At 40.8% G+C, this 14,748-nt stretch overlaps 1 protein-coding gene across 1 annotated transcript in view; it reads left to right on the forward strand.

The window, feature by feature from the left end:
* Nucleotides 1-14,748, forward strand: part of ITGA6 (integrin subunit alpha 6) — a 66,353-nt gene that overhangs the window by 32,104 nt on the left and 19,501 nt on the right. Inside the window, exons 6-12 of the mRNA XM_083351834.1 lie at nt 3,833-4,046; nt 5,719-5,912; nt 6,421-6,512; nt 9,949-10,076; nt 11,325-11,420; nt 12,357-12,418; nt 13,952-14,109. Coding sequence (XP_083207960.1) covers nt 3,833-4,046; nt 5,719-5,912; nt 6,421-6,512; nt 9,949-10,076; nt 11,325-11,420; nt 12,357-12,418; nt 13,952-14,109 — 944 coding nt within the window. The remainder of the gene's footprint in view (nt 1-3,832; nt 4,047-5,718; nt 5,913-6,420; nt 6,513-9,948; nt 10,077-11,324; nt 11,421-12,356; nt 12,419-13,951; nt 14,110-14,748) is intronic.

Raw genomic sequence — 14,748 nt, forward strand, 5'->3', positions numbered from 1 at the left:
TCTAATTAAAGTCTTCTTCTTCCTACAGTATGTAACTGACCTTTAAGGTTTGGGTTTTCTTTTGAAAGAGAGGCAATAGGTTTTATTTCTTTAAAAAAAATGCCACGAGAGAAGCAAGTGTTGTTTACACTTAATTATGCTTAACAATCTGTTTCTTCAGATTTGGGTAATGGGTCTTTTTGTTCCCTGAATACAATGAATGAATTCATAGATGGCTTCATTTGTAATTTCATCTAATTTCTAAATGTATAAATAACAGGTGCCGGGGGTTATCATTATATATTCAGAAGGTAACCTTACCCATACCTGAAAAGAGAATAGTCGTTTTCTCAGTAGAAAAACTAATAGCACTTTGAACATCATTAAATGTTGGAAGGATGGTGGAAGAAAAGGGTGTCACCCCTTCAGAAACTGGAACCAGTAGAGGTGCCTTCAATGACCTTGTCTTACTTGGGTTCAATTCTTGATCCTAACAGCCTCCCAACACTAGTTCAAGATATTTATGGCATCTTCAGCTTGGCTCAGAATGGAGACATACAGCTACGTATCACTGCTATTCTGATGGTATTTCACCCCAAACTAAGTGACTTCTCCCAGTGGTGCCATCTGAACATTAAACAGTAATAGGAAGAGGATTGAACCCTACGGAATCTCACAACTGAGGACCTACAGTACCAGGTCAATCTCTCTTCCCCAATTGCCACCATTTGGTACTGCTACTTACATAAGAATAAAACCAATAAAGTACACTTGCCAGCAGTTCAGGAAGATACCATGGTTAGTGGTAGGAAAAGCTGCTGGGAATCTACAAGGACCAGGAGAAGTGCATTTGCCATTCATGTCCTAACAAAGCAACCAGAGACAACCAAAGACATCATTGTGTCTGAATCCAGATTGAAATAGTTCTATATAATTCACTTCCTGGTAAGCACTTTGTATCTTGATACCACACTGTTTCTCAAACATATTGTGAACAAAAAGAAAATTGAAGATTTAATGATAAACAAAAATTATCAGGTACAGGGATGGCTTCTTGATGGGGATACACTATCACACTCTTCTTAGTTGGTAGAAACCTTCTCTTTCAATGAGCCCTTAGGTCATAGAGAGCACCTTCTCCATCAGAGTCTACAGGCTGAGAAGATTCCTAGGTAACATTGCAAGACATTGTTCAAGGCATCACATTGGATTCTGTCCACAAAAAGTCAAGATTACAGCAAACTTGAGGACTTTATCAGCAAAATATTGGTCCCAGGAAGGTGCGGTTCTTCTTGCTCAGTGTACCCTGACAGGAAATAGGCAACCTTAAGCAATGCCACTGGAAGGTAACCCACTGATGCCGTAAGAATGGAGAAGCAATCATGCATCGTCATTCTTATAACCATGGTGTAGGCTTAAACATAGGGACACGGTGGCTCAGTGGGTTAGGATGCTGAGCTTGTCGATCAGAAGGTCGGCAGTTTGGCAGGTCGAATCCCGAGTGCCGCATAACAGTGAGCGCCTGTTACTCGTCCCAGCTTCTGCCAACCTAGCAGTTCGAAAGCACGTAAAAATGTAAGTAGAAAAATAGGGACCACTACAGTGGGAAGGTAACAGCGTTCCGTGCGCCTCTGGCGTCTAGTCATGCCGGCCACATGACCACGGAGACGTCCTCGGACAAGCGCTGGCTCTTCGGCTTTGAAACGGAGATGAGCACCGGCCCCTAGAGTCGGAAACGACTAGCACGCATGTGCGGGGGAACCTTTACCTTTACCTTTAGGCTTAAACACATGCTTGGTCAGATTCACTTTTGAACTTTCTCTGCCAGCGTGAAAGGTGTTTCTTCTATGGTTTTCATCTCCTGGAAGTCCTCAGTAAATCCAAGAGACTTCCTAGGATCAACTAATGACAAAAGGCACTTGGAAGCAATTATATCCAGAACCTTGATTGTTTCCCAGTTCCTGGCTCTCTGTACAATTGCATTCCAAATTGTTGGGAAGGTCCCCAAGCCCTGATCCATTTCTGCCTAGACTGCCTGGGTCTTGAGACAACCAAAACTGCTCCCTTTGACTGCTGTTAAAACAGTTCTTGGCCCACCCACACTCACACCCAACATCCCACTTCTGTAAGCACCCGGCAACTCACCATTGTTTTTTGTGGGCCAAAGATTAAAGATGATATTTGCCCATAGTATTTAAACTTCTGGCAGGAAAGAGAGAATTTTTTAAAAAGGAAAGTTAAACAGAGTGATGCACCTGATTTACAAATCCCCTCCCCCTCCCCGTTGATTGAAGGAATGGTAAAATACCAATATTATAAATGGCTAAGGATAGTCACTGTGTATAACATGTAGTTCTGTTCACAGCATTGCTTTTATGCAGGTGATTTTTCTGGAGTTTTTTTTGTTTTTTTGTTTTCACATTCTTGAAGGACTTTATCCAGGTGCCTCTAGTAATTACACCACTGCTGCTCCCAAAACTGGAAGTATGTTTATTTGGGCTGGGGCTACGTGAGTCCTATAAAAACTAATGTAGAGTATTTGGCAAATTAATCCTGGTTTGACATTTTTGGCAAAGCATGCCCTTTTTTGAGATGTGAGAGTATGAGCCGTTTCCCACGATAGTATTAACATTCATTGAACATCATAGGGGTGCTGTAGCTAAGGAGCACAGTCATTTTAAAGTGCATGCGAGGTGTTTCTTTTTTTGTTGATGTTCACTCGTCACTGAAATGGATTGCATGCATGATTAGTCAATATATTGGAAGAGGTTGTCTTTCTATGTACATACTGTATGTGCCTGTGTGTCTTGTCTTTCTGTTTGTGTATCAGAGGGTGGGAAATTGCTATCTACTGCACCTCTGTCTTCTTCATCCTCTTCCCCTTTTGCATTTTGGCTTTGTGATGTGTATGGAAAAGCGAATAAATGGGTGTTATACATGAAAATGGTGGGTGGATATATATATGCTGGATATATACATATGGTGGGTGTTATACATGAAAATGGTGGGTGGAAAGGATGTTTGAGGTCTGCACTGATGGACTGAAGGATGGATACATAAAAGTGTACATCGGATGTGGTATTTGTGTCTCTGTGTGTGAGGGAGAGAGGGGGAGAGAAAATTGTCTTTCTTTGTTTTGATCAGCTTTACTCAAACAAGCGGGTCTGGAGACTGTGGAAATTATAGTCCAATGCATACAGATGTTTGGGAAGATGAAAAGACCCTTCTGAGTCTCAATTTTGTAAGACTCAACAGTCTTACCCTGTTGCTACTTCTCTTGCAAAAAAAAACCCAATAAAAAACAAACAAGGGGAGGAAGAGGAAGGTACTTAGAGAAGAGAATATTTATAGCTGAGGGTTGAAATGAGAGGTGCTTGGGGCTCTCTGAGCGTGATCGTTTTCTTGAAGACATTTCATTACCAAACTAGGTAACATAATCAGTGCAAGTCAGGATTGGGACCCCAAGGACCCCAAAGAGAGAGGTGTGAGGCAGATAAAACTGGTGCTGATCCGAACTTTCATCTTAACTTACTGCTGGCCCAGAGCTTCCTAAGATATCTCTAAGGAAATGTGGGCCTCTATAGAAAAGATCTATCCTGAGAAGCATGCAGCTTTGGCCTTTCAACAATTTGCTGGCTGTTTTTGCTTTGATGTGTCTAAAAGTCAGGGAGTGTGTTTTCCTTTAACCTGTAGCTCCTCTTTCTTAAAAAGAAAAAGCAAAAAAAATCTTTGTGTGACGTACAGGCATACCTATCCCATTTTCCTAACCCTCCTTTAACAGAACAAGAGTTGCCAGGCATTACAGGTCAGAGCGTGAGGTGTTTTTAGCTGAACATTTTGTGTTCTGTTTTAGGGTTTTCTCTGGACTCTGGAAAAGGGATCGTTTCTAAGGAGGAGATCACTTTTGTTTCTGGTGCTCCGAGAGCCAACCATAGTGGGGCGGTGGTCCTTCTGAAAAAAGACAGTGACATCCAGCGGGCCTTGTCCTCTGTGCACATATTTGAAGGCGAAGGGCTTGCCTCTTCCTTCGGCTATGACGTGGCTGTTGTGGACCTCAACAATGATGGGTGAGATTCCTCTCCTTCACACCTCCCAGTCCCTTTTCTGTGGCCCATGATCCGATCTTTTTGGCAAAGTGGGAGCGGAACTGCGCTCTTTCCCTGCAGCTCAGAAATAGCAGAGGGCAACAACAGCATATGCAACATCCCCTGTATCCCTTTCAGAAAAGCCACCGGCCAGATCTCTTATACTTTAAACAAAAAATCCAAATGCATGCAGCAGGCATCAAGTTCAGGAAAGCTAAAAAGACGACGATGATGGAAAACTTAGATCCTAGGATTTAAACTACAGCAGCGGCCAAAATTGTGGAAACCTTTTGGGAAAAGTGTACAGTAGAAATGCCACCTTTGGTTAAGTTTCCACCAATTTTTCTTCTAATTTCTTTATAACTGTAGCCTCGTTCACTTAATAATACTATCTTACATCACTTTCTAGGCAACCAGTCAACTCTTTGCACCATTACTTTAATTTTATTACATTTTACAAGCTCACCAAAATGAAAGAATACAAAAAAACCCCAACCAACTTGATAGCAATCACATAACACACTGACAAATGTCCTCCTCTCAGCTTCAACACATGACATCAATAACTGAATCCTACTGTCATCTGATTGGCTCATTGCCAAAACAAGATGACACCTGATTGGCTCTCTAAACACTCATGCTCATTGGCTGCACTCAGATGAAGGAAAGCTACCTGATATCAACATAAGCAAGTTCCTTTTTCTGGTCATTTGGCTATAACTGTTCATAGAATACAGTACAGATAATTGAACAAACTTTGTTGCATTACATTCTTGATTAAATTATCTTTCCATTGATATATATATATAATTTTATGCTACTGCTTCAAAAAAAAGTGGCGTTATTAGCCATCAAACCTCAAAAATACACTTTTCCCAAAAGGTTTCCACAATTTTGGCCACGACTGTATATACATCTTAGCAATAAATTTTGACGGAATCACGCTTACCTTTGTAGAGTGATATACATATGTAGAGTGATATACATATACATATAGAGTGATATACATATGTAGAGTGATATACATACGCAGAAGCAAGTCTGGGTCCAAAAGTGGAATCTCATAAATGCTATGAGGTGACCACCTATCGGAATCGTAACAACCAGCATTGCAGAAGCTTTGTGTTAATCAACCACTGAAAGACGATTATAAAGCAACAATATAAGAGGGCTTCCCCAAATGTGTCCAGCTGTGGTTTCCATCATTCCTATTTAAGAGTGGCCCTTCATTGTTGAAACTTTTAAAGCTGCACTTAAGGAATTTTTCTTCACAGATGATTAGATGGTGGTTAGCACTTAGTTGATCTGGCTGATTGCAAGGGGGCGGGGAAGTAGGATTAGAACTTGTTAGTATTTGGAAATTGTCAGAAGGTTATAGCTGGAAGAGGAAATTAAACAGCTGTCTATTTAAAAGCAAGGATAAACCTTGCTTTTCTAAGTATTTAAAGAACATTTCTAGTATTCTTTTCTAAGAAAGACCTAAGAAGGAACCAGAAATCCTGCTTGATTCAAGCAAATCGATCTCATTTTTGTTCCATGCATTGAACAGGAGTTGTTTAACTGATCTGATCTCTTGAAAGTTGCTTGGGAATATATATTTTTTTTGAGAAAGAGAGGGAGGACTTAAAAACCTTTTTTGCTCTACTTTTTTCAGTTGGCAAGATATTGTGGTTGGAGCCCCACAGTATTTTGAAAGAGAGGGAGGAATTGGTGGTGCTGCATATGTGTATATTAATCAGGAAGGCAAATGGGACAGAGTAAAGCCAATTCGCCTCAATGGAGCTAAAGATTCCATGTTCGGGATTGCAGTTGAAAACGTTGGTGATGTTAATAAAGACGGCTTTCCAGGTAAGCAGGAAAGAAACTTGTACATATTGCATGGATTTTTTGTTGTTGTTAATATTCAGCAGTTGGCCCAAATTATCCAGAAACCTGAATCCAACATAATGTTGAATCCATACTCTTTGGAGCCAATAAAATGTTTCTTTATTGATTTATTTTTTGTGTGGTTTATTTATCATTTTTATATCCCACGTATTGTTTTAACATTAGTCAACAGAGCTGACATCATAAAGCTAGGAATGCTATGAAATACTGAGCAGTGTTTTGTCTAAAATTCAAATGTTTTGAAACTTGCATGTATCCTTAGGAAATTTGCACCTTACAAATCATGTTCCTTGTGGCATAATTTATAATTTCATATTTGAAGTTTTAGATTTGTTATCTTACTGTTCTCTCTCCTTTGCTAAGATTTGTGTGCTTGTTTTGTTATGCCTGAATGTAAACAACTCATGCTGTAGCAATAAGGAAGATCAGCCTGAGTATTTCTGTTTTCTTTCCTCTTTTTAAAATACAGATATTGCTGTGGGGGCTCCTTATGATGGAGAGTTTGGCAAGGTATATCTCTATCATGGCTCCAGGGATGGAATAAAAACAACAGCGGCCCAGGTATTAGCTTGCAACAGGCTAATAGTGGAATTACATTTATTTTATCTACTCACTTGCTCCTGAACAGCTGTCCAGTCACTGAAGCCATCAGCTTCCACCACTCACTGGCTTTTAAGACTGTATTTATTTTATCGAGTATTGTATTACCCCCAAAGAATATGTTGGATTTAAACACATCATTTTAGCCAGAGAAGGATTGCCTGGCCTAGCATCTTCAGAGCTTCTTTCCTGTTTCCTTTCTTCCAGAAGTGCTGGTTCACTTCTTTTCTGCCTTTCAACCATCCCTGTTTTCAGCTTTGTGCAGATCGTGTCATATTTAATGAATGTGTAAGGAGGAAGTTGTATCATAATCAGTTTGCCATGCATGCATTGCCTTTCCACACTCTTTTAGGATAGTCTGAAAAGAACTTTCTATGTAGAATTCCTTTGGAATCTTTTGTTAAGTCTCAAACACATCTTGAGGAATCTAGTGGAGGAGTCCCCAACTCTTGGTCCATGGACCGGTACTGGGCCGTGGCATGCCAGCAATGGGTCCGCACAGACAAGCAAAGCCCCATCCCTGGGATGCAGGCAGCACACAAAATCACGCACCCTTCAGTCCGTGGAAAAACCTCTCTCCGTGGAACGGGTCCTTGGTGCCCCAAAGTTTGGGGACCTCTGATCTAGTGGACCTGGGTCTCTGTTCAGGCTACCATGACATGGACTCACAAGAAGGCTTAGTTAATAGGGTAGAAAAAGAGTTTTGCCTCTCTCCAACAAAACTGCTGTTTCTCCTTAGTAGGAAGGGAAGGAGGTCAAGTAGTGAACTTGGGAGAACCATGCTGGTTTGGGAAGAAGTCATCACATTGGTATAGGGAAGGCAATGCACTGTGTTGCACTTTGCAAATAACATAGGTATTATGGACAGTAATGTTACTGAGCAGATGATACCACTCTAATGGCAGAAAGTGAAGAGGAACTAAAGAGCCTCTTGTTGTGGGTGAAGAAGGAGAGTGCAAAACTTGGGTTAAAACTAAACATTAAGAAAACCAAGATCATGGCATCCGGCCCTCTCAATTCCTGGCAAATAGATGGGGAAGAAATGGAGGTAGTGACAGATTTTATTTTCCTGGGCTCCAAGATCACTGCAGATGGGGACTGTAGCCAAGAAATTAAAAGACGCTTGCTCCTTGGGAGGAAAGCCATGGCAAATCTAGACAGCACACTAAAAAGCAGAGACATCACCCTGTCAACAAAAGTGCATATAGTCAAGGCTATGGTCTTCCCAGTTGCAATGTATGGCAGTGAAAGCTGGACCATAAGAAAGGCTGAGTGCCAAAGAATTGAGGCCTTTGAACTATGGTGCTGGAGAAGACTCCTGCGAGTCCCTTGGACTGCAAGGCGATCAAACCGGTCAGTCCTAGAGGAGATCAACCCTGACTGCTCTTTAGAAGGCCAGATCCTGAAGCTAAAACTCAAATACTTTGGCCACCTAATGAGAAGGAAGGACTCACTGGAGAAGAACCTAATGCTGGGATCGGTTGAGGGCAAGAGAAGAAGGGGACGACAGAGAATGAGGTGGCTGGATGGAGTCACTGAAGCAGTAGGCGTGAGCTTAAATGGATTCCAGAAGATGGTAGAGGACAGGAAGGCCTGGAGGAACGTTGTCCATAGGGTCGCGATGGGTCGGACACGACTTCGCAACTAACAACAACAACAAATGTTACTGATGGCGCACCACTACTGCCAGCCACCACACCTCTAAGGAGAAAGCTTAGGAACCAAAATGCTGGAGATGGGAGAACCATATGGATTCCCCTTCTATTCTCCTTTTCAGTGCTCCAGTTTTTCCTGTCTTTTGATATCTGACTTTGAAGGATAGAAAGGGGCAGGAAATACAGGAACATGCAGTGTATTAATACCGTTCCATTGATATAAGGAAATTAGATATAGTTTTAGTTTCTTCAAGAGTTGCCTTACTTGGAAAAGCAACATGTGCTTTTTAAATTTCGAGTGTTTAAATGAGCCTATCGACTACCAGGATTTAAGCTTGGATCCTTCCTTCCTGCAAGCTTTGGGAACATTTTCTTTTTCAGTCAGATTTCTGATTCTTGTTTTCTGTTTCAAATCATAATTTTTCTTCATATACAAAGTGAAGAAATGACCTCATTTAAATACAGATATAATGTCTTCTAATTGCCATTGATTTTTCCATTATTCATAAGCAATTTATGCCTTCAAGAAATCTGGGAAAAATTGTCTGTTCTGAGCAGTCGACAATAAATTCTTATCTCTGTACGTCAATACGTAATTCTAATAGGAGCTTACAATTTGGAAAGGAGTGATGAAGAGATGCACAACTAGTTTTCTTATGCATGTAGAATTAGTTGCGGATAGCAACTGGGATGAATTAGAAACTAATGGAAATACTAATTGTGGGGATTAAAAACTGGCAGATGAAACAAGGTTAAAAGAACACAGCAAAAGTGTTCTTCACAGTTCAGAAATGTTTTTTGAATAAATGACCAGAATATTCTTTTTATGTTGTTTCCTGTTTAGGAAAATACAATGGTCCTTACAGGAAAGGGCCTAAAGCAGGGGTAGGCAACCTTGGCTCTTATGACTCGTGGACTTCAACTCCCAGAATTCCTGAGCTAGCTCAGGAATTCTAGAGTTGAAGTCCACAAGTCATAAAAGAGCCAAAGTTGCCTACCCCTGGCCTAAAGCCTTAAAGAAATTGCCACTTGCCGTTCAGTGATTCATCTGTCTAGTGTACTCCTGATTTTGTTCATCTATTTAATACTGTAGGTGATAGAATTGCCAGTCCCTTTCTCTCAACCAGAGGCTGAAAAACATTGCAGAAGAAGGCAATGGCAAACAGCTTATGCAGTGTTGCACGGATCTGTTTGGGAAATGGCCAAGAGTCAAGATTGACTTAAAGGGAACACCCCAAGACTTGTCTATAAATGGGGTCAAGGGTGGGAGCTGAGTGAAGAAAGCAGTGTTGCATTGTTGTTTTTCAAAATATGTCCTTCTCCACTGGCATTATGATGTCATGTCCATGTACGAACAGGTGGAGCTTCGAGTGCAATGCTGCTTTGGTGATGTTGATGAAAGCATTTGATCTTGTTCCAAAGGTGCTTTTTCAAGAAGTGATTGGACTTTCTGTTTTTCTTTCTTTGAAGATGTTTTGCTTCTCATCCAAGAAGCTTCTTCAGCATTTTTCTAAGCTTCTTGGATGAGAAGCGAAACATCTTCAAAATAAAACCAAGAAAGTCCAGTTGCCTCTTGAAAAAGCACCTTTGGGACAACCATGCCCTGGATGACTGAGAATCTCCATAGACATCTGACTTTTTGAAAATCTCAGCACAGGTTCCCAAATATTGAATGAATGCATTTGTTAAAGAGGTAATTTGACGCTATGCTGCATTTGTATGCTTTTGTTTTGCGTTTCTAGACTCTTGATGGCGCGACAAATAATGTGATATTCTTTGGGTATTCTATCACTGGAAATATGGATCTTGATGGAAACTCTTACCCTGACATTGCTGTTGGATCTCTTTCAGATACTGTTTCAGTTTACAGGTATGTGCCCTCTTTACTATGATTTAACTGTCCCCGAAATAAAAGAGGTTCTTAAAATAAGTTTATTCATCTAGTTAGCAAATCCGTAAGGCCAATTGATTCCATAATAGCTCTTAAGTCTACTGGGGGGTGTGAAGAATATTTTGAATTCAAACACTCTTGCCTCTAACGTGCAAATCGGTTGCTTCTAGTGCAAAGTAGATTGTCCCTATCATTTTAGATCAGTGTTTCACAACTTTTAAGATGGGTGGCTGGGGAATTTTGGGAGTTGAAGTCCACCCATCTTAAAGTTGCCAAGGTTGAGAAACATTGTTTGAGATGATTTCCAATGTGAAACTGTGCTAAACTTTGAAACATCCCTACTGCTATTCGCGTTGGTCCAGTTTCATGCTCATGAGATCTTTGTTGTTGTTTTTATCAGAACCTCATAAATATACCATTGACAAACAGGTCCAAAACAGTGGGTGGGAGCAGAACCAGATGCAAAATTAGTAATTGGAATGGAGCCATTTATTTATTTATTTTATTTACTTATTAGATTTTTAAATCCTGCCTTCATTGCTTTTATAAATATTTTAAAGCAGTGAGCATACATAGTACGGGTATTCCTCGACTTACAACACTTGGTTTGGTAACCGTTGAAAGTTACAACGGCACTTTAAAAAGTGACCTTTGACCATTTTTCACGGTTATGACCTTTGCAGTGTCCCCCACGATCATGGGATCAAAACTCAGATGCTTGGCAATTGGTTCATATTTATGACGGTTGCAGAGGCCCAAAATCATGTGATCCCCTTTTGTGACCTTCTGAGAAGCCAAGTCAACGGGAAAGCCAGAATTCAGTGAACAACCGGCTTACTAACTTACCAAGTGTAGTGGTTCACTTAACAGCTGAGGCGAGAAAGGTTGTAAAATGCAGCAAAACTCACTTAACAAGTATCTCACTTAACACCAGAAATGTGGGGCTCAATTGTGGTTGTAAGTCAAGGACTACCTGCCTTCTTTTCTCCTCTTATTTCCCTACAAGTACCGCCCTGTAAAGTGATTTACCCATGGATAGGTATGACTTTAGTGTGCTGATACACGAAACAAAGCAGGATAGCTTTCACCCTCCTTGGGTGACATCCTAATCGTAAGACTGAAGCTTCAAGTTACTCTTACCATTGATTAATGTAAAGCAGTTCTTCTTTCCTCTCACTATTTCTGTTTTAACGATTTTTTCTCTCTCCTTGCTTCACTTCTCGCAAGGTCAAGGCCTGTAATAAGCATTAAGAAAACCATTATGATCTCTCCAGACAAAATTGATCTGAATATGAGGAACTGTGAAGTTTCAAGTAACCTTTGGTGAGCCACTGAACCTTTTGTTGTCATTTCCATTTTTTTAGCAAATGGATTTACATGCAAGTGGTTTACGTGCTACCTTTAGTCCTATTTTGGTGTATGGTCACGTGGTACAGCCCATTACTACTTTTAAGGATGGTGCTTTCCGAAATTAATAGCATGGAATAAATACAGCACCCCTTCATTAAGGATGGCCCTAATTCTGTTGTAGAACATGTTCTTTGTATGCAAAGGTCCCAGATTCACACTCTAGCACAGGGGTGTCAAACTCCTGGCCCGCAGGCTGGACGCGTCATCCGGAAGTCACGCCTACCCCATTGCCGGCAATGCCAAAACTGTCCCGATACGATGTGTGACGTCACGTGATGTCGCGAGTTTGACGTGTCTGCTCTAGCATCTCTAGAAACAGCTGAGAAAATCCAGGCGGGGGCAGAAGAAGAGAGCAAGGCAAACAAAGGACTACGTTCTATTTCCTTATTTTTCTCATTGCTGAATTGTTGGTAGAGTTAGATCAACGAATGGGTTACGCAGCAGAGTCAGGAAGTTTCAATGCTTAGTTGGTACTCTGCTCAGGTGCAGATCTGGACACATATCCAACACTTCCTCTTCCTGGTGGAGTCTGCAACTCCGTGCTAACTTTATTTCCCTTTCCTGAGGCTAGCAAGAATAAAGTCATAATGTGGAAGCTTTCCAAGGGATAGAAGACTTTGCACATTAGGCAATTAGCTTCTGAACAACTCACGTCTAGTGCAAAACTGTGCTATTAGGATAACTGACGTACTGGATTTTAGCTATCTAAAATGTGTCAAGAGTCCAATATAAGAGGAAGGATTCTCAAAGAGAGATCTTCCTTCTTGAGTTTCCAATTATTCTTAAGAAAATGTCAGCCATGTAGAACTCACTTCTTAAAACCACTTCTATCCTCTTGAATTTTTGCAGCCTGAACATTAGATCATGTTTTGAATATACAGCTAGCGAGACTAACTTCAATCAAAAAATAGGTAAGTTTTTATAATAATACTTGTCTATCATTATTGCTCCAGCACAGGACAGTACTTTGTTGATCTTGAAAAAAGCTTAAGTAGTTTCTGGCCTTGTTAATACTTGGATAAAAGGCCACCAGGAAATCCCAAGGCTGTGACTTATAATGGGAAGTAAAACATCGAAGAAGGCAGGGCAAATCACTTCCGTATTGTCAAGCAATGGAATCATCAACACAACTAATATAGTAAGAAAAAGTCAAGCTCCAATTGAGAGTCTTGAATTTTTTTTAAGCACCTTTATTACTTTTGTGGGCAATTTCAGAAAATTAGCTTTCTTTGTATTATACTCCACAAGGGCAGTGCAGAGAAAGATAAGCCTAGGAGGAATTTTCTCCATGGCTACTTTCTTTGTAGATCAATCTTGTCTTTGCGTTGAGTTGGAAGAATGAAAAAGAAGCCAATCTACGTTGTCCAGTCTGGATATTCTAGATGTGTCTCAGCTCACAGTCGCCAGGATCTGGCCTAATGAATCTGAAAGATGTGAAATTAGGGACTCTCTTCAAAATGGATTGGACTAAATGCCCGCGTCAAGTAAAATATGTGCCATTTTATTTATTTTTTAATCCCCATCCCACCCACTCCTTCCAGAATTGTTGTGCTAAAATGGTTACGGCTGCAGAGAGCTGGCCCTCTTTTTGCTTTTCTGTTTGTTTGTTTGTATTTGAAGCAAAAATCACATCACATCGTTACTATAATTCTTGAGATTGTCAATCTTAGCGTGGCTGAATTAGGGCACTTATGCCAATGAGTTCAAGACTGTAGCAGCACACTAAAAAGCAGAGACATCACCCTGTCAACAAAAGTGCGTATAGTCAAGGCTATATGGTCTTCCCAGTTGCAATGTATGGCAGTGAAAGCTGGACCATAAGAAAGGCTGAGCGTCAAAGAATTGAAGCCTTTGAACTATGGTGCTGGAGAAGACTCCTGCGAGTCCCTTGGACTGCAAGGCGATCAAACCAGTCAGTCCTAGAGGAGATCAACCCTGACTGCTCTTTAGAAGGCCAGATCCTGAAGCTAAAACTCAAATACTTTGGCCACCTAATGAGAAAGGACTCACTGGAGAAGAGCCTAATGCTGGGAAAGATTGAGGGCAATAGAAGAAGGGGACGACAGAGAATGAGGTGGCTGGATGGAGTTACTGAAGCAGTAGGCGTGAGCTTAAATGGACTCCAGAAGATGGTAGAGGACAGGAAAGCCTGGAGGAACGTTGTCCATAGGGTCGCGATGGGTCGGACATGACTTCGCAACTAACAACAACAACAGAGCCTAAGCATGCAGGAGATAGAGAAAAGTGTCTAGTTAATTCCCAATATATATATATATATAACTACAGTATGATATCCAGGGTCATTTTTAAAAACAAACGTATTTGTGGGGTGGTTTTCTTCCCAGAACCAGCTTGGATGGAGTGCAATTTTTATTGTGCTGTATCTCCTAGCCTTACTATTTCCAAGTGTTTTGTTTTTTCTTTCACACTTCTCCTTTCTCCAGTTTTGAACTATACATTTGAAGCAGAAAGTGAGAGGAAGCAATTAGGCTTGCCACCAAGAGTGCATTTTTCTAAGCTTCGCTCTGTTCCATTTAGTGGAAGTGTAACTCTCAAAGGACAGAAGACGGAAGAGTGTGTGTCTAGCAGGCTGGAATTAGAGGTATGATGTTCAATAAAGGTCTGCAATTGTTCCAGGGCTCTCATTTTCAGGTTATGTTTGGATCAAACCCAACATTAGTATAGGTATGGCCAGCTTGCAGGCCACAAATGAAAGCTGTAGTGACTACTGCCAACTTGAATTTCTTCAGCTTTCTCGGGCCCCCAACTCCCATCCCTCCCAGGAAATTTACTTGGATTATCAGTATTATTGTCACAAAAATCTGGAAAGCTTGCCCACTTCTGCGTTGAAGATTTCAGTAGAGGTCAAGATCAAAATGGTCTAACCTCATCACCAGAAGAGCTACAGTATTGTTCCAGTACAGGTAGTCCTTGACTTACAACATTTAGTGACATTTAGTGACAGTTCACAAGTTACAACAGCACTGGAAAAAAGTGACTTATGACCGTTTTTCACACTTCAGACCATTGCGGCATCCCCATGGTCACATGATCAAAATTTTGATGATTGGCAACTGGTTCATATTTATGACGGCTGCAATGTCCTGGGGTCATGTAGTTACTTGTTGCAACCTTCTGACAAGCAAAGTCAATGGGGAAGCCAGTTTCACTTAACAACCGTGTTACTAACTTAACAACTACAATGTCTCACTTAACAACTGTGGCAAGAAAAGATATAAAA

Source organism: Vipera ursinii (genome assembly GCF_947247035.1).
Source record: "Vipera ursinii genome assembly, chromosome: 1".
In the NCBI taxonomy this organism is placed as follows: Eukaryota; Metazoa; Chordata; class Lepidosauria; order Squamata; family Viperidae; genus Vipera; species Vipera ursinii.